Here is a 26,904-nt window from a genome sequence, read left to right as displayed (position 1 = left end):
TTAGATTATTTCAAGTAGATTTTTGTATTCTAGATTTATAATTTTGTTGACAAAGATTTTGGTGATCAATTTGCAAGTATTTGTTAATCCTTGAGTATAAGAATCTGTTTTTTCTCTGCATGATTTCAATACCTTTAGACCATGAAATTTTTGCACCTTATGTCCCTGGATATGTTCCAGTGTCTCCTGGCTTATAGTCTATGGAACTTGAATAGAATTTGTGTCCTGCTGCTGTGTTAAAACTGTATAAATCTTAATTATGTTGAATTGGTTCATACTGCTTTTCAGGTCTACTATGTCCTTCTAGTTTTCTGTCTATTCATTCTATTAATGTTTTAGAGTTTGATATTGAAACTTCCCCTAAAAATCTTTATTTATCTACTTAAAAAATAATTGTAATATATAGTGGAACTACATATAACTTTGTTTTGTATTTTCCAAGTCTCCTGTAAATGTGTTATACTTCCATAATTTAAAAAATAAAAAAATTTTTTAAAGAATCTGTCTTTTAAAAATAGTATTTAATATTTTACAGCCTAACTAAGTGTAATGGAAATCACTACTTTAAATCTAGGAAATAAACCATCATGTATCTAAAGATGAATAATTTCAAATGAGCTGATAAGGTTTTTATTACTTTTTTATTTGAAATGTTTTATGGACTGGCTTAATTCTATTTAAAGTTTAACTGTGTGCTTATGGTTTATTTTGTATAAATTTTACAATAAAATAATTTAAATTTTCCCCCAAAATAAAACAAAGTGTTTAAATTCAAAATCAGCAGATCAACCCCTAAGTCTAATGGATAAATCACCAGGCAAGCCCAGCTACTATGCCTGTAGATGTTCCAGACAAGTTTAATCACAGCTACAGGTAAGTATGGGTATCAGTGGTGCGGATGTGAGTGTTTCTGACAGGGATTCATCCCTTCCTCTTTCTTAACATTTATTTATTTGGCTATGCTGGGTCTCAGTTGCTACATGTGGGATCTAGTTCCCCAATCAGGGATTGAACCTAGGCCCCCTGCATTGGGAGCATGGAATCTTAACTACTGGACTACCAGGGAAGTCCCATGAGTGTTTCTGAAAGCCTAAATGATGAGGTTGAAAAGATGGGCAGAAGTTAGACTGTGGAAGGCTTTGAATGTCCAGTTAAGGAATATAGACTTTATCCTGTCAACACTAGGAAGCAACTGAAGGGTTTTTACACTCAAAGCTGTGAGGTATTCCATGCAATTTTCCAGAAAGGTGAATCTACAGCATTCCAAAGGACAAATCTAAAGGAGGAGATACTAGAGGCAAGGAGACTAGATATAAAGTGTTAAGAATCTGTACAATGTGATGATGGTTAAAATGTAAAGAATGTATACAAAAGACATGAAGAATTAAAAGACTTTGGGTTAAAGATGGCACATTGAATGCATATTTAGTTCTGCTCCCTCATCAAAACCCTGATAAAATTATAGCAAAAGGATTTTTTAAAGGCATAAGGATGGGGGGATGTTGTAAAGGGGAGAAGATATTAGCAGCAAAGTTTGGAACCAGAGAGCAGACAAATAGTAACCAAGTTAGTTGGAGTGCGAACCTGTATCCTAAGTCGTCAGTAGAAAAAGCTGAGAGGCAACTCAGTTTATACCACAGAGCTCCAAAAAGGCTTGGGAATTTGTGGTGCCAGGTACCTCTACAGGTAGGGATGAAGGAGTGGCTAAAACCAGAAGGACTGGTTCAAAGTCAGCCTGAGATGTGGACAGACCTGCAGATTCTGTCCCCCACCCCCCAACTCTGCAGAACCAAACATCATTTCACGACCCCTGCAGAAGACAGGAGGGTTAGTTCCTTAGAGAAGATTCCTGAAGCTCAGGAAAAAACTTTACCAAGACCATTTAAGATCCTCAGAGAAATTAAAGGAGACATTGCAGCCATGAGACAGGAAGAGGAAATTTTAAAAGAGTTTTGAGAAAATGGAAGAGTTCTTGCTGTTGTGTTTTTGTTTTTGTGTCAGCTGTGCCACAGGACTTGTGGCATCTTAGTTTCCCTGACCAGGGATCCAGCCCCCTGCAACAGAAGCACACAGCCCTAACCACTGGACTGCCAGGAAATTTCCTAGAAGAGGTCTTAGGAATTAAAAGCATGACCAGAGGCACTTGTATGTGAAATCTAAAAAAAATAAATAAACTTATTTACAAAATGGAAAGAGACAGACATAAAAAATAAACGTATGGTTATCAAAGGGGACAGTGAAGTGAAAGTTGCTCAGTGGTGTCCGACTCTTTGAGACTCCTATAGTCCATGGAATTCTCCAGGCCAGAATACTGGAGTGGGTAGCCTTTCCCTTCTCCAGGGGATCTTCCCAACCCAGGGATCAAACCCAGGTCTCCACATTGCAGGCAGATTCTTTACCAGCTGAGCCACAAGGGAAGCACAAGAATACTGGAGTGGGTAGCCAATCCCTTCTCCAGTGGGTCTTCCTGATCCAGGAATCAAACCAGGGTCTCTGGCATTGAAGGTGGATGCTTTACCAACTCAGCTATCAGGGAAGGAAAGATGAGGAGAGGAATAAATCAGGGGGTCGGGATTAACATATGTAGCCCACCAGGCCTCTCTGTCCATGGAATTTTTCCAGGCAAGAATAGTGAAGTGGGTTGCCATTTCCTCCACCAGGGGATCTTCCCAACCCAGGGATTGAACCGGTGTCTCCTGCATTGGCAGACAGGTTCTTTACCACTAACGCCACCTGGGAAGCCCATATATACACATCAGGGAAGTCCTATATACACACTACTATATATAAAATAGATAATCAGCAAGGACCTGCTGTATAGCACAGGAAATGATACTCAGTATTTTATAATAACCTATATGGAAATAACTTTGAAAAGAACATTTATATATATATGTATATATACACATATAACTGAATCACTGTTTTGTACACCTGAAACTAACACACTATAAATCAACTATACTCCAATTTTTTTTTTTTAAATGATAAGGTAAATTTAAACCTTAGTAAAAGGTTTGGAAGATAAAGCTGATGAAATGTCTTAGAAAGCAGTTTAAAAAGAGAAAGAAATGAAGAACAGGCAAGAAAAAAAAGGAAAATTAATGATCAACCCAGGTAAATGTAAAACAAGTTACATGGATAGAGTTCTTTCTGAATATCTTTTAGGGATAGTAAGTAATTTGCTGAAGATCAAACAGCTGGGATTCTTACTCAGATGTGTGTATGTGTGTTTTTTAACAGCAAGCTTTCTCCATCCCACTGTGCTATAATAAAGCGTCTACAGTAGGAACCAACCAGACCAATCGCATCTACCTTCTCCTCCCCAAAACATTTTGTCAAAGATCAGAGACAGGGAATGTGGTGACAGCCACTTGATGCTGCACCAGGTTAGGCTTTGAGGTCTACTGTTTAGAGAATCTCTGATTTCAGTCTTCAGTTGGAAATTCTCTCAAGGCCCATTCCAGTTCTAGTATTTTAAGGCTTCCTTCATATTTTCCATCTATTTTCAATTTCTTACTTAGGATCATTGTTTTGGATCCTTCCCCATCCCTCATTATAAGTGATTTTGTCCTTTCTAAACCTTCTTTCATTTTATTCTTTTTTTATTCATTCATTCTTTCATTTTACCATTTCTACTTCACCTTTCCTCCTTGCATTTACAGACTCTTCCATTAACACTTTTTTCAGTAGGCATATCTATTCTGCTCTTTAAAGGCTCATACTTTGCTCCTGTTGGAGATATAGCTTCCAGTCCTTTCGAACAACAGCATGTACAACAATAAAACCTCCACCTTATGTCTCATCAGTTTCTGGCTTCTCAATAAGGGAGTTTAGTTTCCCATGATTTAACCATACTTCCTCAAATGTTTTTTTAATACCTTTCTGCTCTAATGAATTTGTTTAGCCGCAATATTCCTCTGCCACATTTTCTAGCTTTGGAAAGATTCATTTTAACTGTTATCTTTCCATAGCCAGAAAAATTACTTCTCAGTTGACAAATCATAACCTTCTTTCTTATATATAAACTCAATTAACCCGTCTCAACGATTTCCCTTTTGAAAGTACACTCTAGAATGCTAATATGTGTTTAACAATTCTGTAACTGTCCTTCCATTTCATGTTTTTATATTCTAAGTATTTCTTCCTTTGTCGATGTCTAATTATTTCTAGACCTTTTCATAGAATCTTAAACAGCAAAACTAGAAGGAAACTTAAGAGGTTACCTGGGTCCATCTCCTACTTGAAACATTTATTCACACATTCATCAAACATTTATTGAGTACCTATGAGTTAGGCCCTGGTGTTCCAAGATAAATAAAACAAACATCCTTGCTCTGAAAAAGCTCAGTCTAGTGGCGGACAGAGATAAACAAATTACAACATAGGAAATACTATAGCAGATAATAGATATAAAACAGTAGGAACACAGAAGAAGAGAGTGACCAAAAATGCTTTGTAGATCACAAAACAATTTCACAATCCATTAGCTCATTTACTTTTCTTTTTTTTTTTTTTTTCCCTTCCCAGCCTTGGAGTTGGAGGGGGCTTCCTACACCCAGGGCTGACCCTGTGCCCCCACCATCATCCTGTTTTTCCCCAGCTCCCGCAGGACAAAGTCCCAGTCCCTCAGCCTGGTGCTCAGGCCTCTCTGTGGTCCAGCCCTGGCTCCCTGGCCTTCCATCACCCCTCCTCGGTGCCTCTGCAGCTCCAAGCTGCTCAGACTTTCCCAACAGACCAGACTGCTGCTTGCCTTGTGCCTTCGCCCCTGCTGTGCCTTCTGCTTGGGTGCCTTTCCCTCATTTACTTTTCTAAATGACTCTGTGACACAAGCATTACACGCAAGGAAATGGACAATCAGAAAGGTTATAGGACATATCCAAAGTCACTTAGCTAATACTGAGTACTAGAATTCAACCTTCCTTCTTCTAATTTTAAAGTTTGGGTACATGCCCATCAACCTCTGCTGACTCTTCCCTTTCTTACCTACCGCTTTTGGGGCTACATGCAGCAAAATTACATCATTTAATAATTTTACTTTTTTCAATTTCTCTTAGGAAGTGTATGCTCATTAACTGAACTGCTTCTCCATGTAAATTCAAAACCATTTTTACATTGTCCATGTCCATACCATGAGGCACTGAAACTCTTTCAAATTACCACATTTTAACAAATAAGAATCCCAATACCTTAAGATTCTCCCTCTCATCTACTTAAGAAAGCCCCTAAACCTCTTGATAATCACGATGGTGTGATCACTGACCTAGAGCCAGACAACCTGGAACGTGAAGTCAAGGGGGCCTTAGAAAGCATCGCTACGAACAAAGCTAGTGGAGGTGATGGAATTCCAGCTGAGCTATTTCAAATCTTGAAAGATGATGCTGTGAAAGTGCTGCACTCAATATGCCAGCAAATTTGGAAAACTCAGCAGTGGCCACAGGACTGGAAAAGGTCCGTTTTCATTCCAATCCCAAAGAAAGGCAATGCCAAAGAGTGTTCAAACTACCACACAATTGCACTCATCTCACACGCTAGTAAGGTAATGCTCAAAATTCTCCAAGCTAGGCTTCAGCAATACGTGAACTGTGAACTTCCAGATGTTCAAGCTGGTTTTAGAAAAGGCAGAGGAACCAGAGATCAAATTGCCAACATCCGCTGGATCATGGAAAAAGCAAGAGAGTTCCAGAAAAATATCTATTTCTGCTTTATTGACTATGCCAAAGCCTTTGACTGTGTGGATCACAATAAACTGTGGAAAATTCTTCAAGAGATGGGAATACCAGACCACCTGACCTGCCTCTTGAGAAATCTGTATGCAGGTCAGGAAGCAACAGTTAGAACTGGACATGGAACAACAGACTGGTTCCAAATAGGAAAAGGAGTACGTCAAGGCTGTATATTATCACTCTGCTTATTTAACTTCTATGCAGAGTACATCATGAGAAATGCTGGGCTGGAGGAAGCACAAGCTGGAATCAAGATTGCCGGGAGAAATATCAAAAACCTCAGATATGCAGATGACATCACCTTTATGGCAGAAAGTGAAGAGGAACTAAAAAGTCTCTTGATGAAAGTAAAAGAGGAGAGTGAAAAAGTTGGCTTAAAGCTCAATATTCAGAAAATGAAGATCATGGCATCTGGTCCCATCACTTCATGGGAAATAGATGGAGAAACAGTGGAAACAGTTTCAGACTTTATTTTGGGGGGCTCCAAAATCACTGCAGATGGTGATTGCAGCCATGAAATTAAAAGACGCTTACTGCTTGGAAGAAAAGTTATGACCAACCTAGATAGCATATTGAAAAGCAGAGACATTACTTTGCCAACAAAGTCCGTCTAGTCAAGGCTATGGTTTTTCCAGTGGTCATGTATGGATGTGAGAGTTGGACTGTGAAGAAAGCTGAGCACCGAAGAATTGATGCTTTTGAAGTGTGGTGTTGGAGAAGGCTCTTGAGAGTCCCTTGGACTGCAAGGAGATCCAACTAGTCCATTCTAAAGGAGATCAGCCCTGGATGTTCTTTGGAAGGAATGATGCTAAAGCTGAAACTCCAGTACTTTGGCCATCTCATGCAAAGAGTTGACTCATTGGAAAAGACTCTGATGCTGGGAGGGATTGGGGGCAGGAGGAGAAGGGGACGACAGAGGATGAGATGGCTGGATGGCATCACCAACTTGATGGACGTGAGTTTGAGTGAACTCAGGAAGATGGTGATGGACAGGGAGGCCTGGTGTGCTGCGATTCATGGGGTTGCAAAGAGTCGGACACGACTGAGCGACTGAACCGAACTGAACACATGTATATGGTATACAATATGAAAAGAAAAAGAAACATAGAGAAACAGCGAAAATAAGTATAAAACAGTCTCCTTCACACTCCTGTCCCCCAGCCATGCAGCAACCCACCTAGGGGACAACTACTGTTAACAGCTGCTTTTCAAATAAAAAAAAATACATTTTCATAAAACTGTGATTTGATACTGAACCATTTCATAGTCCCTGTAACCCTGAGCCATGTTATTAGGGACTTCCACTCGAATTTTTTAATTTTGCTGTCTAAAACATCCTTCAAAATTGATCCCATAGAAAACAAGATAAAAACAGCTCATAGTGCACTGAAAATGCTAATTCATTTCCAGACATTAATTGTTCAATTTAGTTAATCAAGCTTAGTGACACAGCATATTCTAATTCTTTTAAATTTTCTATTCTAATGACGTACGTAACTTCTTTTTACAATGAGATGGAACATCTGTCTGATGAAAAATAGGCCATTATTATTCATCTGAAGCCATGAAGGCAGTTTCAGGAGAGATTTACATTTATTTCCTCTCCAGTGCCTAGCATAATGCATTAAATATAGTAAAAAAAATTTTCAAAAATACAATAAATAAGTTGAATGAGTAACTAAATAATGAAGAGAATAGTAGATGGTTTATTGACTAGTTCTTGCTCACAATATCCCTTGTATTACAATCCAGTATAATGACTTTTGCACAATGGCACTTTTGTGCCAAAGTTACTCAATTTCAGATTCATCTGAGTCTTGAACTTGAAGCAACAAATATTTGAAATATCGTCAAGGACATTGCTTTCTTACATAAAGGTATTAAAGCTCAGGAAAGACCACCCATTCTAGTTCACTTGAAAAGAGTTATAGAAAAAGCAGATGGCTCTATTCAAGGTGGCAAGGGGAAAAGGAGTGCATTGTCCTTATTTTAAATAAATCAAAAACTCTGTTGTCCATGTATTTGATGTGCAAACTTGGAATATTCAAGCCTTTCCCTGGAGTTGAAGGGAAAAGCCACACGTAGATAAAACATTATGAGTCTACTGAATGTATCATCTATCACTGCATTGCACTGATGATGGCTTTATACTCAGTCACAGAGCATTTGCTCTCATTTTGTCACTGATTAGTATACAATGTAACTGAATTTATTATGTATAACTTCCATTATAGAATTTCCACCATTGTGACGGGGCTTCCCAGGTGGCTCAGTGGTAAAGAATCTGCCTGCCAATACAGGTGATGAAGGAGAGGTGATGCAGGAGACACAGTTTTGATGCCTGGGTTGGGAAGATCCCCTGCAGGAGGAAATGGCAACCCACTCCAGTATTCTTGCCTGGGAAATCCTATGGACAGCGAAGTCTGGTGGGCTACAGTCCATAGAGTCACAGAGTCGGACACAACTGAGTGACTGAGCATACATATATGCATTATTGTGACACACTTCTAGCATTAAGGACATGGGAATTTTACAACAAATAGAAATTAAATTACCACAAAACAGGACTTCCCTGGTGGTTCAGTGATTGGGAATCCACCTACCAATGCAGGGGACATGGGTTTGATCCCTGATCTGGGAAGATTTCACATACCATGGAGCAACTAACCCCATGAGGCACAACTACTGAGCCCACGCGCCTAGAGTCTGGGCTCTATAACAGAAGAAGCCACCGCAATGAGAAGTCTGTGCACCACAATTAGAGAAAGCCATGCAGCAATCAAGTCCCAGTGCAGCCAAAAGACACAATTTTTTTTAAGTTCCATGTAACAATTAAGATATAATCCATGACATTTCCTACAAAAAAAAAGTCCTCCAGAACATATTAAAGAAAGAATTTTTTTAAATCAAACATGCTATGGATTGAATTGTTTCTCCCAAAAATCTTATATTAAAATCCTAATCCCTACTTTGCTCAATGTCATGTGGCAGTCTGAATGGGAGGGGAGTTTAAGGGAGAATGGATACATGTATATGTATGGTTGAGTCCCTTCACAGTTCACCTGAAACTATCACAATATTGTCAATCACATATACCCCAAAACAAAATAAAAAGTTTTTAAAAAAAAAAAAAAAACCCTAATCCCTAATGTGATAGTGTTTGGAAATGGGGCCTTGGGAGAGGGATTAGGTTTAGATGAGGTCATGAGGGTGCAGCCTTCATTATGGCATTAGTGCCCTTACAAGAAGAAATACTGTAGAGTTCAGTGTCTCTCTTTTCCTCTGCCATGTAAGGATGCATCAAGATGGCAGCCATCAGCAACCAAGAAGAGAGCACTCACCAGGACTCTATCCTGTTGATGCCCTGATCTTGGGCTTCCCAGCCTCCAGAACTGTGAGAAAATAAATGGCTGTTGTTTAAGCCACCCAGTCTATGGTATTCTGTTACAGTAGCCCGAGCTGACTAAGATAAAACATATTAAAGAATCTGAAGATAAAACTCAAAACAAGTCAGCACCTTATTGGTGAGGCATTATGGGAAGAGCACTGGTCAGGGATATTGGGTTGGCCAAAAAGTTCACTCATGCTTTTCCACAAGATGGAAAAACCCGAATTAACTTTTTGGCCAAGCCAATACATAGCCTGAGCTCCATTACTGACTTCACGTATGACCTTGAACATGTTGATTCTGCATCTTTAGAATTAGGGCACCAGAAGAGCTCCCTAAGAGCCACTGTGCAGCACCACCCTGACTCCCTCTCTGACCATGACTCTGCCTGGGGTCTGCAGTCACTAATGACACTGCAGTAACAAGGTGAGATAGGAAGAAATAATCACAGAAGGCAGAGACAAGGAGAATAACACAATGTGGTATATAAGCTGCCACTCTAACATGATACATAAGGCAAGATGCATAACTGAGATGAGCATTTATGAAACCTGCTTCAAAAACAAAGATCAAAATTGAATACTGCAGCACCATCACCATCTCTTTGTACTAAGGGTTACAAAAAGATGAAAAGAATGCAAATACACCAAAAAAGAATGCTGCAGCCACAGAAAAAACAGTGGTCACTCACCTCCATTCTACTCTTCATTATTGTGTACAATGATTTTTCCAAGGTAAAGTATAAGAAAGATTATAATTGTGTAAAGAAAGGAGAACATCATATACTAACCCAGGACACAGCAGTGCCGTCAGAAAGAAATTTGTCTTCCACTTCAGACCTCTAAACGCTGAGGAAGTAAAGGACAGAATAATTACTAGGGCAACTAGATTTAGTCCACTTTACAAATATTTTACAGTAACAAGGACACAATTATATTTTGCTAGGTCAGCTAAAATTCCTGATGCAATTTTTAAAATTTTCAAGCTTTTTAATTTCTATATTTAACACACCAACTTGGAATAATAATAGTAATGCTTACACTTGTACACCTTAGCAGACACGTATCCAGCAGATGCTCCCATAAGGACCCATAACACAACAGAACAGGTCATTAAAGCACCACGATTAGCAGGAGAAAGAAAACCAAGACAGGCAAGAACTAAAAGCACAAAGAAGAAATATCAAACCAGTGACAATGATAGCCTCAAAACACATAAGGCTTTATAATATATTAAAGACACCTTATTAAGACATTTTTATGAAACAGCATACAGGGAAATTCTCTGATGTTACTTACTTAGCTAATTTTTTGACAATCTGTTCTTAACGAAAAGTCTGATCCCATACAAGGCAAACTGTGTTTTCAATTTAGTCTTTAACCTCCTTGTTTAAATCATTAATTATATTATTTTAAATCAAAATCAAAGAGAAGATCGTCCCTTTCCCTACTCCAGTAGTCACTCCCTAAAGAGCAAATCATTTTTCCCCACAAAAATTTCCTTCTGTTTCCTTTTATTCAAGGCGGGGGGCGGGGGGGGGGGGGGGGGCGGAACATCACAATGAGACTCGGTCCCAGGAAAACATAACCTTAAGAGCTAAAGTTAGAAGTTATCATTGACATCTGAAACACCTAATAAGCCATTTATTTACAGAAGCTTTGTTTGTGAAAATCCCCACTCTGGTTATCAAAAACTGACAAACTCTACTCTTGGTTGATAATGAAGGCAGAGAGAGTTCATCAGCCATTGTGAACCTACTAACGATGCCACTTCATTTATACATTTCAAGACCAGCGCTTAGGCTTGCCTTAGCATTTCAAAATCCTAATCTCTGAATTACAATTCCCTGAGCCCACCTAAAATATGATCTACCCACATGCAAAGCAAGGAACATGTATATTGGACATTACAATAAATTATTCAGAACTGAAGAAACTATGAAAGGTCCTTGATATAGGAACATATTCAGATCCATACCCTTAAAATAAAATACAAATTTTATTTTAAATATACTACAAATACTCATTAAAATATACTATAAAATACACATTTCCTTAAACTTTAGGGTAGAATTTTCAGTTCTTTTGTACACATGAATCAAAGTTTAACCTATGTCAGGATGTTGAAGATGACACATATTGATCTGAGCCTACTCACATAGAGTAATAAATGTCATAATCAAAACTTGTGTTCCTTGACCCAGTAAAATGGATAACAACATTCCAAGCCTTGGAGGTCTGAATACATCTGCATGAACAAGCTTCCAACCGTAATCCTTCTGGATATCTTCCTGCATAAGAGAAAGTCTTTAATAAACGCAGGAGTTATTATGACAGAAAGTTACAAGAGCCCTGAAAGTTAGCAGAAAACTAATTTTCCTCTAAAGACAAACTAATGGCTCATTTTGGATAAAGTAGGTCTCTGGCAGGTATGTGATCCTGCCATACAAATGAGCCATTCTCTAAATTTTGCACTGAAGGGAGTGTGTTAATTATGTAAAGCACACAACTGGCTTGATTTTCATGGAAAAAGCAACATGATTTAACATACAAAAAAGAATTCAACTAATTCTATAGAAATTAAAAATTCATCAATACATAAATGATCATAAGAGTCAGAAGAGTATAAATTAGATAAAACTAAATTTGCCATAAATTGTAGTATTTTGCAATGTTTTGTACATATTCTCATGTTCCAAATTAATGAAAATCTTAAATAATGATATTTTGAAAGATCAGAACATGGAAAGGTATATAATCAAAGAGTCGATAGCAAATAACTCTCTAATAAATTTACCTATACTTTTTAAGAATCTACACAATACTCTATACTTTGATTCAGCACAATATGCAAAATTACTAGACATTAAAATGTGTTATATTCAAGGTGCTATACTCTAAGTAGAAACATAACCTTGAGAACTGGGCAAAGCAGGCATTCAAATATTGGCTGAATCAAATATGTGCATTTTTATTTACAGGAAAACAAACCTGATTATATCTGATAATATCTTTGTGGAGAGTTCTTAATATGATCATAGCCACCATTCCAGTTAAGAAGAGAACAATGACAAATGAATTCAAGATACTACAAAATGGAAAGAAGGAAAAATAGAAGTTAAACCTCAAATTTCTTATTTGAACAGTAAAAAAGAAAATTTGTGCACATGTAAAAGACATTCAAATTGTCATGTCAATCAGTTTTCTAAAGTTACATTTGGATCAAAGGCTAATACATTTGGATAATACCTCAATATATTAAATGAACTTAAAGTTCTATCACAAAAGTTCATTACCAATTAAGCAATAGAAGCAACACTATTCTTAAGGTTATTTTACAACTTTTTAAGAGTACATTCCCAAAAATAAACAAGGGGAAATGAAAAAGATCAGGAACGCAAACTTAGTTCCAGAACATGAAACTGAGAATGGAAGTCCAGGAGTCAAGGTTAAATTGATGACTGCCTGACTGTCCTTGGGTAGATCCTTAGATGGACCAAGGCTTTTAACTTTATCAAGTTTCAGGGTAAAGATCCCATGGACCACTTACCTACCAGCTCTTACTGGTTCCAAAACTGAATCTTAAAAAATTATGTCCAAATGAAAACCAAGACCTTTAGCCATCCCACCACCCAGCCAAATCCAGACACATTTAAAAAAGTTTCACCAGAATCTCTGAAAAGACCAGCACTGTTGTAGAAAAGTGCCGCTAAGATGTCTAAAATGTCTGTTAAATGTCATAAGTAAATTAGCTCGAGACAGAAACTAAAGTACATTTATTATTACATCATAAATATTAATACTAGAGATTAGCCCCACCATTGATCTGGATGCCCTTTCCTTTCATGACCCCTTTAAAGAAACCATTTTAAAAAATTTTATTTGAAGAGACTCCTTGGAGGTGTGACAAAATGGGACGTGGACTATTGCCCCAACAGAAGATTTTCTAGAAAAGTTAAGATATGATCATTATAATGAGGAGGAGAAGGAGGGAGAGGAGAAGGACTGAGGATAGAAACAGGAGGAGGAGGAGAATGGGAGCTATTCTCACGTTAAAGGCAACAGCATTGTAAATCAACTGTACTTCAATAAAATGAAATTTTAAAAAATAAAGTTGATAACTAATGAGAACCTACTGTTAGCTCAGGGAACCCTACTCAGTGCTCTGTGGTGACCTAAATGGGAAGGAAATCCAAAAAAGAGGGGATATATGTAAACACATAGCTGATTCACTCTGCTGTACAGCAGAAACTACCTCAATATTGTAAAGCAACTATACACCAATAAAATATTTCTTTAATTAATTTTACTTAGAGGCTAATTACTTTACAATATTGTAGTGGTTTCTGCCATACATTGAAATGAATCAGCCATGGGTGTACATGTGTCCTCCATCCCAAAATAAAATATTTTTTTAAAAACAAAGGCAATGGCAGTATAAGGAAAATCATTACCTCAGAAGACCATACTCATAGAATTATACCCTTCCTTACTTTCATCTTTTGGACTTCCCTGATGGCTCAGACAGTAAAGCGTCTGTCTACAATGTGGGAGATCTGGGTTTGATCCCGGGGTCAGGAAGATCCCCTGGAGAAGGAAATAGCAATCCACTTCAGTACTATTGCCTGGAAAATCCCATGGACAGAGGAGCCTGGTAGGGTACAGTCCATGGGGTCACAAAGAGTCAGGACACGACTGAGCGACTTCACTTTCACTTTACTTTCATCTTTACCTTTATAGTCTTCCTCCATCCAAAACTGCTTTATTATAAGAGATGAAGGGGGAAAGGTACTATGTGTACAGTTTCATCTATTTCTCATCAGCTTCTCTGATCAGTCTCCTAAATTACTAACTGAAGATCCTATGCTCGCTGTCAGCACTTTAGGAAAGCCTCAATCATCACATTCTCAGCTGGTCCATCCTTCAGTTTCATGTTGAAACTATCCTTCCACAGTCACAAAGGACTTCTAACTCTGTGGTTTGATCCTGTTGAAGATTCCTGAGGAATGAAGTCCCTTCACTGTGATTCCACTAGAATGTAAGCTTCCTGCGAGAAGAAGCCTGGGTGCCTTATTCACTGGCATGTCTGAGCACCTCCCCTAGTGCTTGGCATCCTAATAGGGATGAAAATGAACACCTGGAGAATGAATCGACCTTCACTCACAGACATTATCTCCACACAATTGTCTCATCTAAATGACTTGCCTTGATTAAGTGACCACTTGCAGTGCTTTGGTTTCTCATCTGTAATCTTTTCATCTTTCTCTGCTCTTTTCCCAGTGTTTCATGACATCTTTACCTTCCTCCACTCCAGTTGGTTACTGCTTTTCCTACACTCTACTTTGCTCAGACTTTCTGACCCCACAAATGAAAGCATCTGTCTTGTTCTCCTTCCATCTTCTGCACAGGGTCCACTATCACAGTCCTATCCTGCCTACTTCCCAGCATGTATTACTCTTTACACGCAGACATGCTATCTCTTGGACATTTCAGCCTTCTTTTTCCCTTGAGCATAAACATTAGTATATTTACAACAGATTTTCCTTTTTGTTTCTCTTTGTGTATGTAGAGAGGTGGGGGAGGAGAAGAAGAGGGGAAATTAGCCAGAGAGAAGAAAAACTGTCACTCAAGATCATCTCTGATAGGGGGTTAGGGGAAAGGGAATTGGGTGAATTAATTAAAAGGTACAAACGTTCAGTTGTAAGATAAATAAGTACTAGAGATATAATGTACAATATGATAAATATAATTAACACTAATGTACGTTATACTGAAAGTTGTTAAGACTGTAAATCCTAAGAGTTTTCATCATTGAGGGGAAATTTTTTACATTGCTTTCATTTCGTATCTATAGGAGATCACTGATATTCACTAAACTTCGTGTGGTCATCAATACAAGTCAGATCAGTATTCTGCACACTTTAAACTTATACTATTATATGTCAATTATATCTCAATAAAACTGGAAGGAACAAAAGATCATCTCTGGTAACAAAATAATTTTTAAAATACACATATGCATATATATGTGTGTGTGTGTATATATATTTCCCACCGTGAAGCTACTTACTCTTTAATTCATAAAGTGCTTACCTAAACCACTGAATGCTGGTATGAGACATAGATTCCAAAATATAATCCCACCTAGAACCCCACCTGATCTGTTTGTTTTCCTAGAAACAAAAATACAAAAATCACATGACCAAATTTTAACTGACCTTTTATTAAAGGTTATAATCCTAAAACAGAAAGTTATTCTGCCTGTACATTCTCCATTTCTTTACTGCTAACTTCATGGAATCATGCAATCTAGCCTGACATTTTCATCTTACTTTTATTTACTGATATCCTATCTCATTTCAGGCTTCCCTGGTGGCTCAGATGGTAAAGCATCTGCCTGCAATGCAGGAGACCCGGGTTCAATCCCTGGGTTGGGAAGATCCCCCGGAGAAGGAAATGGCAACCCACTCCAGCACTCTTGCCTGGAAAATCCCACGGACGGAGAAGCCTTGTAGGCTACAGTCCATGGGGTCACAAAGAGTCAGACAAGACTGAGCAATTTCACTTCACTATCTCATTTCAGAAAGGGACTAGGAAAAAAAATTTAGTTTACTGTTCATCAGAAATAATAGCACCTTTTTGTTATTTTTCTGTCACCCTAAATCCACCCCATACTTCATTTCTTTTTGTCCAGACCACATTTTCATCTTAATTGAAACTTCATAGGCATATATAATGAGAGTCACTGTGGTTTGTTTTTAAATTTAAAAACCTAAAAATAATCAAAAATCCCCATCAGAATAGGAATAAACAAACTATGGTAGTCCATGCTAAGAAATACTATGTAACCATTAAAAAGAATGATGTACATCTCTAGGTGATGACATGTCTATGAAATAGCATTAAATGAAAAAATAAAGGTGGAAAGTACATAGTAAGACACGTATGTACAGCAAGATTCTATTCCCCCTCCAAAAAAAATACATATTTTGTAGATGCAAACATTTTTCTGCAAGAAAAAACAATGGTTATACTTTCGGAGGAAGAGACTAGAAATTAGGGGAAGGGTAGTAAAGGAAGGCAGAATTTTACTTATACATTTTCTATATGGTTTGAAGCCTTCACCACATATAAGTATTATCAATATTATTATTTTAATTGAACTAAAATTTTGAACTATAAGACAACTTGCTTCACTACAACATACCAAATCCACCTCCTGCAAATAGGTTTATTATTATTTTGTTTACTTAGAAAACAGTATTCAATTTCTGTCATTATTTCTTACAGAATATTCTAATATTTTACTTTTGTACTTTAAGTATTTTGAAATGTTTCAGCAACAAACTGATAAAAAGTTTTTTAATACTGTGGTTCTCAATACTTATTAAAACCTAAGAAAATATAATCACCAGTTGTTTCTGCTGATGTATGATCAAACTGAACCTTTCAATAGCTTTCTTATAAAATAGCCCCAATAAATGAATATCTTAAAAGATAATCCCTGATAAACATTTAAACCATTAATGTGGTATGATTACCCCTTAAATTAATGGCATACTCTTAGCAAAAGGAAAACACAGGTAACAAACGGACCAAATATGACTTATTATTTAAAATTTGGTATCTGCACCCATCATTTAAAAAGTGGATATTTAATTTAAAAAAACACAGGGTTTTTAAAGTACCTTTAATATTAATTTCTCATTTTAATTAGTTTCTCATTTAAATGCTTTCTTCTCTGCAATCACCCACTGTGTTTCTTCAGTCTTTGAACTTCATTGAGGCTTTCAATGGCTAAGTCAAAGATCTCTCCTGGTAAATGTCACATTGCACTTGAAATTATGTGGTTTATTTTCAAATATCTTTTGATAATGATTTCTAAAATAATTCCAGTGATAAGAAAACAGACTCTGTATGATTTCAATACTTTTAGACCATGAAATTTTGCACCTTGTTTTATGTCCGTGGATATGTTCTAGGGTCTCCTGATTTATAGTCTATGGGAACTTGAATAGAATTTGTATCCTGCTGTTGTATGAAAATTGCATAAATCTTAATTATGTTAAATTGGTTCATAGTACTTTTCAGGTCTGCTATAGCCTTCTACTTTTCTGTCTATTCATCCTATTAATGTTTGAGAGTTTGATATTGAAGCTCCAACTAAAAATCTTAATTTATCTACTTAAAAATAATTGTAATATATAATGGAACTATAGTAACTTTGTTCTGTATTTTCCAAGTCTCCTATAGATGTATTATCACTTTTATAATTTAAAAAAATTTTAAATGGGCAGAAAAAATTAATAAAATTAGGTATCTATGTTTTTTGTAAAGTGTGGGGGATGGGTATGAAGAAAGTCAATGTACACTGCTTTTAAAAAAATGGAAATGATGGATTTTAATTGAAATGACTTTTAATTCAACAGTAGACTTTAGCTAACACCCGATGACCCAGTGTTCATGATGAACATCATCTATGAAAGGTCAGGTTGACATTTTGTATCTACTGATGTGAGGTATCATTTTGCAGTCTTCCTGTTGAGAATCCATGGCCTGAGCCTGGTCATGAAGAACCATCAGACAGACCCAGGTTGATGGTCATCCTACAGAATGTAAGGTCTGTACTCTTCAAAATTTTCAAGAATATGAAACATAGGGAAAGACTGAAGAACTGGCCCAGATTGGAGGAGATCAAAAACTAAATATAACATGTAATCCTGGAAAGGATACTGAACCAGAAGGGGGAAAAGTAATATTGTTGGCCAGCTGGCAAAATCTGAATGGATGGATATGAATCAGATGGTAATGTAATGCTGTAATGCCAATATTGATTCCTGGTTTGCACAGTTGTATACTTGTTTTAGGGAAAGACACTCTGGCAGATTTAGGGGTGATGAGACAACATCTAGCTCTCAAAGGATTCACAGAAAGACTAATGATAATGGACACAGAGAGAAGAGCGAATAATGGAGCAAATGAAGTAAAATGTTAAACATTGGAGTATCTAGTTAAAGGGACTATAAGAGTTCTTTGTGTTATTTTAGCAATTTTTCTGTAGTATGAAATTGTTTACTTTTAGAAAATCTGAATTTACAGACTGACAAATTCAGGGATAGATATTCATTGCATGAAAGGATTTGTCTTAGCCATTTTATTATTAAAATATTATTATTATAACAAAGTGTGACTTAATTTGTCAAAATTTGAATTGCATGCATTTCTTCACCAGACTACTGTCCATTGCCTTAAGCAAGTTAACGCATATCAAGCCCTTTAACAAGGAGTGAAATAAGTGAGGGAAATTAAAAGGTCCAAACTTTCAGTTGCATAATAAATGAGTCACAAGTATGAAATGTACAGGGTGAGGAGTCAATGATTATGTAATACCTCTGTATGGCGACAGATGGACTAGACTTATCGTGGTGATCATTTTAAAATGGATAGAAATATCGGATCACTGTTTTGTAACAAACAAGAACTAACATAGTATTGTAAGTTAATTATACTTCTAAACCAACAAATAAATCAATCCACAGAAAAAGGGATCATATTTGTAGTTACCAGAGATGGAAGTGGGGAGAGGGGGAATTAGATGAAGGTGGTCAAAGGGACAAATTTCCAGTTATGAGGTGAACAAGTACTAGGGATGTAATGTGCAACATGATAAATGTAATTAACACTGCTGTATGTTACATATAAGAGTTGTTACAAGATTAAATCCCAAGAGTTCTCATCACACGGAAAAAATATTGCTTTGCTATTTCTTTAATTTTGTATCTATATGAGATGATGAATGTTCACTACATTTATGTAGTGACCACATTTATTGTGGTCATCATTTCATGATATAAGTCAAACCATAATGCTGTACACCTTAAACTCATACAGTACTCAGTCACTCAGTTGTGTCCGACTCTGTGACCCCACGGACGGTAGCCCACCAGACTCCTCTGTCCATGGGATTTCCCAGGCAAGAATACTCGAGTGGGTTGCCATGCCCTGCTCTGGGGGATTTTCCCGACAAAGGGATTGAATCCACATCTCTTGCATCTCCTGCATTGGCAGAAGAATTCTTTACCACTGCAGCACCTGGGAAGCCCCTAAACTCATACCATGCTGTATATCAATTACAGCTCAATAAAACTGGAAGAAAAAATAAAACGTAAAAAAAAGAGGTACTTTCAAATATACATGACGAAGTTTGGCTTTTAAATACAAAGAGAGCCTAGAAAATCTGCAGTTGTTAAATCAAGTAGTTTTTGCACCAAACACTGCCATCTGCTGGAAATAACAGTCCACAACACATACTACTCCTCCATAAGACAATAAGAAATTATTTTAAAATCCTAAGGCATATTTGAGACAAAATGACAAATGTAAAAAGATAACTAAATGGTGGAACCCATTGTTTAAATCCATTTAAAAGCAATTATTCTGCATCTTTACATCCCAGAGTTTCAAAATCTTTTATAAGACATAAAAGCATATGAGGTAGGCAGGTCTTTAATGCTCTTTCTAATGAAATCACAAGAAGCAAAGGCAGAAATATAGATGAGAGTTCTTGATTCAGGACCCAGTGTATGATGGGTTTCACTCAGTAAAAACACCTGCAGGGAATCAAAGAAATCAAGGGGTAGGCAACTAGAGCTTCTTTTAGTCTAGTTGTTTTCAACAGGGAGAACAGTACCCTCTAGGGGACATAATGAAACGATGCGAGGATACTACTGGAATTAGAAGCATAGTAGAATGCCAGACAGGGCATTGGGAGACCCACACAAAAAATTGAGAACTTCCAAAAGCCCCATCCACCATTTATGTGCGTGAAAAACTGCTTATGATTATCTGCAGCTAGATTCTAACTTCATTTTACAATTAAAGTATTTTTGTGTGCTAAATCTTTTCAGTCGTGTCCAACTCTTTGCAACCCATGGACCGTGACCCGCCAGGCTTCTCTGTACATATGAATCTCGAGGCAAGAATAATGGGGTTGGTTCCCGTACCCTCCTCCAGGGGCTCTTCCTGACCAAGGGATCGAACTCTTGTCTCTGGCATCTGCTGCACTGGCAAGCAAGTTAATATACATTTATTTTTCCCCCAGGAATGCAACTACCATGTAAATTGAGGGAAAATGGTACTGTTTGGCTTGAAACTTTATTAAAATTGATCAACATCTCAGAAAATCATGGCATCCTTTAGAAAGATGTGATATTTGAGCCACCAATATACAATAGTCTCACATTCATCTGTATTCATATATATATCATATTTACAATGATTATACACATAGGTCCCTGGAGGAGGAAATTGCAATATACTCCAGTATTCTTGCCAGGAAAATCCCATGGACCGAAGAACCTGGGAGACTGTATGTAGTCCATAGGGTCCCATAGAGCGGGACATGACTGAGCATGCGAATACACATAGATGCAAGCATCTAACAATGACTGAAATATATCTTATTAAAAATTGATTTTTTAATTTCTCCTTTATATTATAGTTGTGGTGTTATACTGATGTCTCTTGAAACTATGTGTAAGACAAGTTTAATTATCTAGTATCTATTAAAATTATTTTACAATAGCAAAGGGAGAAGGATAAAACATTTGTTATTAAAAGAAGATATTAATCTGATAGGGTTGAGCTCCATTCCCTCACTTTACTATGGGGAAACTGAAGTCCAGAAAAGAAAATGAACCTGCTCAAGGTCAAGTATGAGTTTGAAGTAAACCAGTACCAAAACTCTCTGATTCTCAAATTCAGTTATTAGTCTATGGTGCCTGAAAATCAGGAATGCATCTTGCAAAAAAATGCAAGACCTGTGCTAGGGTCTCAAGCTAGCCCACAGCTAAAGCTTATATAACTCACATACACAGATACATAGCTAAAATTAATGTGATTAGAGTGAAATCAAAAAAATCTTTAATTGGTGGTATAAACAGTAAGTTTTTTAAAGTAAAATATGATGAGTAGAAATATCTTAGCCCGGCATTCAAGGCCATTCAAAATGTGTTTCAAATCTACCTTTCTACGAATACTGTTTACACATAAACGATTAAAGTCTGGGGTATTATACTGAATCTTTTTGGCCTTTATATACCCAGGACTTAACACCTGGCACCTAGGATGCACTTATTACCTATTGCTGAATGAATAAACAAATGAAAAAATTTCTTTCAGACAAATCTATTCACTGTTCCCCACATACACATGTACATTCTCACTTGGAAAGCCCTTCCTCTAGCCCCCCTCCAAATTCCTAAATTCCAGGTCTTTTAACTCAGTCTATGACCTTTCCCAAAATGCCTTCCTCAGCATCCTTCAAGGACTAGCTCAAGGCCTCTCTCTTAAAAAGTCTTCCTAGCACCTGGGAGTTCTGCCCAGCCTGGGCCTGGATGGTGGGATCTGGCCTCCGCTGCCCACCAGAACCCCGGGGCTTCTGGGAACCAATCCAGCCCCTCCACCAGCCCCCCAGGGCCTCGCCTTCTGGATGCCCCAGGGCCTGCTGGCCTCTAGACACTGTCTTCCTGCCAGAGCCCCGCCCTCCCCTGGGGGCTGTCTGTAAAGCCCTCCCATCCCCACCCTTTGTTTCCAGGCATAGTTCCTGCCCATTGTAAACTCATACCTTGGGGACTTCCCTGGCAGTCAGGGAAGCAAGATTTCACATGTCAAAAAATAAATAAAAAATTAAAATAAACTCACACCATTAAAGTGGTTGTTTTAGGAGCCTGGATTCTGTAGCCAACTTAATCTAGATTTATAATCCTTTACATTTGTGACCTTGGGCAAGTGACTTTATGAGTCTCAGTTTTATAGTCTATAAAATGAAGATTTAAAGGGAATTGCTGGTGGTCCAGTGGTTAGGACTTGGCACTTTCATTGCTGTGGCCTGGGTTCAATCCCTGATCGGGGAACTAAGATTCTGCAAGCCAACCTAGACAGCATATTAAAAAGCAGAGACATTACTTTGCCAACAAAGGTCCGTCTAGTCAAAGCTATGGTTTTTCCCATGTTTGGATGTGAGAGTTGGACTGTGAAGAAAGCTGAGCACCAAAGAATTGATGCTTTTGAACTGTGGTGTTGGAGAAGACTCTTGAGAGTCCCTTGGACTGCAAGGAGATCCAACCAGTCCATCCTAAAGGAGATCAGTCCTGGGTGTTCATTGGAAGGACTGATGTTGAAGGTGAAACTCCAATACTCTGGCCACCTGATGCAAAGAGGTGACTCACTTGAAAAGACCCTGATGCTGGGAAAGATTGAGGGCAGGAGGAGAAGGGGACAACAGAGGATGAGATGGTTGGATGGTATCACCAACTCGATGGACATGGGTTTGGGTGGACTCTGGGAGTTGGTGATGGACAGGGAGGATGGTGTGCTGTGGTTCATGGGGTCGCAAAGAGTCAGACACGACTGAGCAACTGAACTGAACTTGTGGATAATGGGAGCCAGGTTTCTCAATATCAGAGAAAGAAGTTACAGATCAGCAAGGGGAAAGGGCTAGCACGACCACTGCTATACTGACATACTGATCAGGGAGATCAGTATGAATTCCTATTTATCATATTTATTTTATCCATTTATTTTTATATTTTCCCATTTACAATTAGAAAATAATCTATGGAGTGCTACTTTGTCACTGTGAGAATAACCCAGTTTCTCCAGCACTCAGTCATCTACAGTTTTAATATCCTTTAATCAATTATTGACCTGAATCAATTATTTAGTTGGAGGATAAAAGGAGACTTATTTTCTTTTTTTCCTCCTTACTGCACTGTCTGGCATGTGGGATCTTAATTCCCCAACCAGGGACTGAACTTGTGCCCCCTGCATTGGAAGCGAGGCGTTCTAACCACTGAACCACTGGGGAAATCCAGAAAAAGAGACTTATTTTCAAATTCTGTCATTCCCACTGAAGCAATTCAATAAATGATAATTGAGTACACAGCTTCTCATTTGTCCACTGAAAGCTATGTTATAGGTTCAATACAATTTTTTATTGTAGAGAATTGAACTTTCATTTTCATAATATTAAATTTAAAATAATATAATCTCACCAAGTTTAAATTTAAATAATGCAGAAGAAAATTTAATCATATGGCAAGTGTTTACATTATATGGTTAAGTTAAAAGGGCAGGTTACAAAACAATGTAGCTCATCCAATTCTCACAACCTAATGATACTACTAGTAGCAAGCATTGTTTGAGCTCCTTCTTTGTGTCAGAAACTATACCACGTGCCTTTAGTTATATTTCCTTATTTAAATTTCACACCTGTGATGTAGATGATTACTATTATTGACCCCGTTTTACAAATGAAGAAACTGAAGATCGAAGTGGTAAATGGTAGGCAAGATCTAGTATAGTAAGTAGTGGTAGAAAACAGGAACTCAAACCCAGCTGTCTGATTTCAGAATTCTCTCTTAATTCCATACACCAAAATTTTCATGGTGGTTCTCAGCACATGGTGGTATTCTAAATGACTTTTATTTACATTTTGTGATCTTTCTATATTTTTAAAATGAACATGAATTACTACTATAATTTTTTTTTTACTTAAAACAACTGACAAGGACCTACTAAATAGCACAGGAAACTATATTCGCTATTATGTAATAACCTATAAGGGGAAAGAATCTAAAAAAGAATATATATATATATATATATATATATATATAATGCGTGTATGTAACTGAATCTGTGCTGTACACCTGAAACTTACATGATATTGTATATCAACTATAGTTCAATAAATTTTTTAAATTTAAAATGTAAAAATTTCTAGTTTAATAGAATCTTGTAAGGTACGATAAGACACAACCACCTTATACACCTAGTGTGCACATAGTAGAATCTGCAGTGGGATAGAAATGTTACTCCAGAATAGTACTCCATAGTCAAAGAGGAGTCTAAACTGTTGAGTTAGACTCAGTCAAAGGTTTCTCTATTAGGAGACTTTAAAACACTAATGTGGGCTTCCCAGGTGATTCAGCGGTAAAGAATCTGCCTACCAAGCAGGAGTGTGAATTTGATCCCTGAGTCGGGCAGGTCTCCTAGAGAAGAAAATGGCAACCCACTCCAGTATTCTTGCCTGGGAAATCCCACGGACAGAGGAAGCCAGTGGGCTACAGTCCATGGGGTCGAAAAAAGTCAAACATAGCAACTAAAAAACAATATCAAACACTCATGTGCTTTGTGAAGCTACAAAAGCAGACAGTAGGAAGTAGCATTTTCCAAATTTGACTAGCATTCTTGGGAATGCACTTTGGGACATGTTGATATGTACGATTATCAGTGGGTAAAAAATTTTAAAAAAACACAAACATTTTGAACCCAAGACAGAAAATAAAGAAACAGCACCATGAGAGATATTCATAACCACTCTTCCTGGCACCCTCCCCACAACTGTAACAGCAACTTTCTGGTGTTCAGATACAGAATATTGTGGTTAAAAGCAATTAAGTAAAGGCAAAAAAAGAATATTGTGGCTTAGTGCATTCTCACTGTGTAAGTGTACTCTGCACCTATGAGCTACTTTTGCATAAGACATTTGTAAAGCAAGCGGTCCTGTATCTGAGAGATGGCACAGGAAACACTGTGTGTCTACTACCGGCTAGGAGCTGTGCTAAATATTTTATATGTTTGTTCACTTATCTCTGCTAGCAATCACATGAGGTGACTATTTTATCCCCATTTTACAGGTCAGGAAATATAGGCTCAATGTAACCTGCCCAAGTTCACACAGCTAAGAAATGTCAAAGCCAGGATTCAGACCTTGGGTTTGTCTGGTTCTTTCCATTGTACCACATCTGGAAGCCACAGGCCTTCTAAGCACCTTAAATGAGTTTCAGTGGGAAGGAAAATTCCTCTTCTGAAATAGCTTCCAGGATTAAGGAAAGTTAAAGAACAAGGAGTTAAGATCTAACCCCAAATAAGGCAATTTCCTCAAAACCCCCACATGCTATGCTGCTGCTGCTGCTAAGTCGCTTCAGTCGTGTCTGACTCTGTGCGACCCCATAGACGGCAGCCCACCAGGCTCCCCCGTCCCTGGGATTCTCCAGGCAAGAACACTGGAGTGGGTTGCCATTTCCTTCTCCAATGCAGGAAAGTGAAAAGTGAAAGTGAAGTCGCTCAGTCGTGTCCGACTCTTAGCAACCCCATGGACTGCAGCCCACCAGGCTCCTCCGTCCATGGGATTTTCCAGGCAAGAGTACTGGAGTGGGGTGCCGTGGCCTTCTCCGCCCATATGCTATAGCTGCATCTAAACCTGCACCTTAGCTCTTTTGACTGCCACAGTTGCTTCCAGCAGGCAGACAGACCACCAACACCATACCATGTAGGCCTCTGGCTTGAGTCTAAACTTCAGTTTAGATGTGCTTTCCCTTGACATTTCCTGTAAACATAAGCGTTCTTACACTTAAATTTTTTTATTTTATTATTTTTTTCTTCCAGCTTTACTGAGTATAATTGATATACAGCACTGTATACATTTAAGGTGTACAGCATAATGATGGGACTTAACATATGTCATGAAATCATGACCAGAATAGGTTTAGTGAGCATCCATCATCTCATATAGATACAAAATTAAAGAAATTAAAAAATATGTTTTCCTTAGGATCAGAACTCCTAGGATTTACTCCCAACTTTCATATATAACATACAGCATTAATTATATTTATCATGATGTACATTACATCCCTAGCACTTATTTATCTTATAACTCCAAGTTTGTAGTTATGATCACCATCATTTAATTCCTCCCTCCCCTCATCCCCTGCTTCCAGTAAGCACAAAGCTAATCTCTTTCTCTCAGTTTGTTTTTGAAGTATAATTGACCTACAAATCTGTCAGTTCTTGTTACACAACATAGTGATTCAATATTTCTATACATTTCAAAATGATCACCACAAATAAGTCTGTTACCATCCTACACTTAATTTTAATAGCCAATTGATAAGTGATAAAAATGTATAAGAGCTTCCACTCTTCAATCTACTTCTGATAATAGCTTGAAGTCGGAATACTATTTTCAATCACTAGGGAAAGGTTATTTTAATTTCTTCAGGGTGTACTTCATTCCTTTTCCCAGATTACACTTCTGTGTTTCATCCAGAGATTAGAAGACTGGACTATACTTATTGGACTGGTAAATTGCCTGTTTTCACCAATTGTATTTTGGGTAAACTGCAGGATGTAGGATCAAGTAATCCTGACCTCTAGCTGGATGACTCAAAGTACACACACACCTCTCTAACATAAACGCTTCTCATTTTCTTTACAGTAACTCTGTAGGCAGAAAATATAATAGACCTTTAATATAGAAAGCCAGAATGGAATAGTGGAAAAACTATGAGTTTGGGGCCAAACAGACCTGAGTTGGAATATCACTTCCACCTCCTGCTAGCTATGATCTGGAGAAAATTACTTCGGCTCACTGGGCTTCAGGATCCTCATTTATAAAATGGAGATAACCACTCTCGGGGATACATAGGGACAAAAGCAAGGCATCCCCAAACTGGAATTGCTTTGAGAATGAGATTAGGAAGAATTGTGTTATAATGGCTGTCAGGCCATCTATAGAAATGACACAAACCAAGCACAATTTGTAAGTGTTCAAAGAGATTTGAGACCTGATCCCAAATAAGGTGATTAGGGTTTTGTCTCAGGAAAGCACATCCAAAGCTGTAAGAAATAAGCCTTGTATAAAATCAAGTATAATCAAAGCTGAATCAAAAATATGACACATAGTCTTTAAGAAAAACTATAAAGAGAAATACATATACCTACATAG

The 26,904-nt window shown here is 37.6% G+C and overlaps 1 protein-coding gene across 9 annotated transcripts in view; it reads right to left on the bottom strand.

Moving 5' to 3' along the window:
• LOC109555483 (transmembrane 9 superfamily member 2-like) overlaps positions 1-26,904 on the bottom strand; it is an 80,661-nt gene that overhangs the window by 27,671 nt on the left and 26,086 nt on the right. For 8 of the 9 annotated variants that reach the window (XR_011565382.1, XR_011565381.1, XM_070784815.1 and 5 more), the window contains exons 8-12: positions 15,207-15,286; positions 12,105-12,201; positions 11,272-11,404; positions 10,155-10,274; positions 9,905-9,962 (exon numbers count right to left, since the gene is read on the bottom strand). Coding sequence is in view for 7 of the 9 variants with exons in the window: in XM_070784815.1 (XP_070640916.1) it covers positions 9,905-9,962; positions 10,155-10,274; positions 11,272-11,404; positions 12,105-12,201; positions 15,207-15,286 (488 nt within the window). In the remaining 2 variants the exon portion in view is untranslated. The remainder of the gene's footprint in view (positions 1-9,904; positions 9,963-10,154; positions 10,275-11,271; positions 11,405-12,104; positions 12,202-15,206; positions 15,287-26,904) is intronic. The other variant, XM_070784814.1, reaches the window with a different exon arrangement.

Source organism: Bos indicus, chromosome X (genome assembly GCF_029378745.1).
Source record: "Bos indicus isolate NIAB-ARS_2022 breed Sahiwal x Tharparkar chromosome X, NIAB-ARS_B.indTharparkar_mat_pri_1.0, whole genome shotgun sequence".
Taxonomy (NCBI): domain Eukaryota; kingdom Metazoa; phylum Chordata; class Mammalia; order Artiodactyla; family Bovidae; genus Bos; species Bos indicus.
The sequence above is the reverse complement of the archived record's forward strand: the minus strand, read 5'-3'. Positions and strand labels throughout refer to the sequence as shown.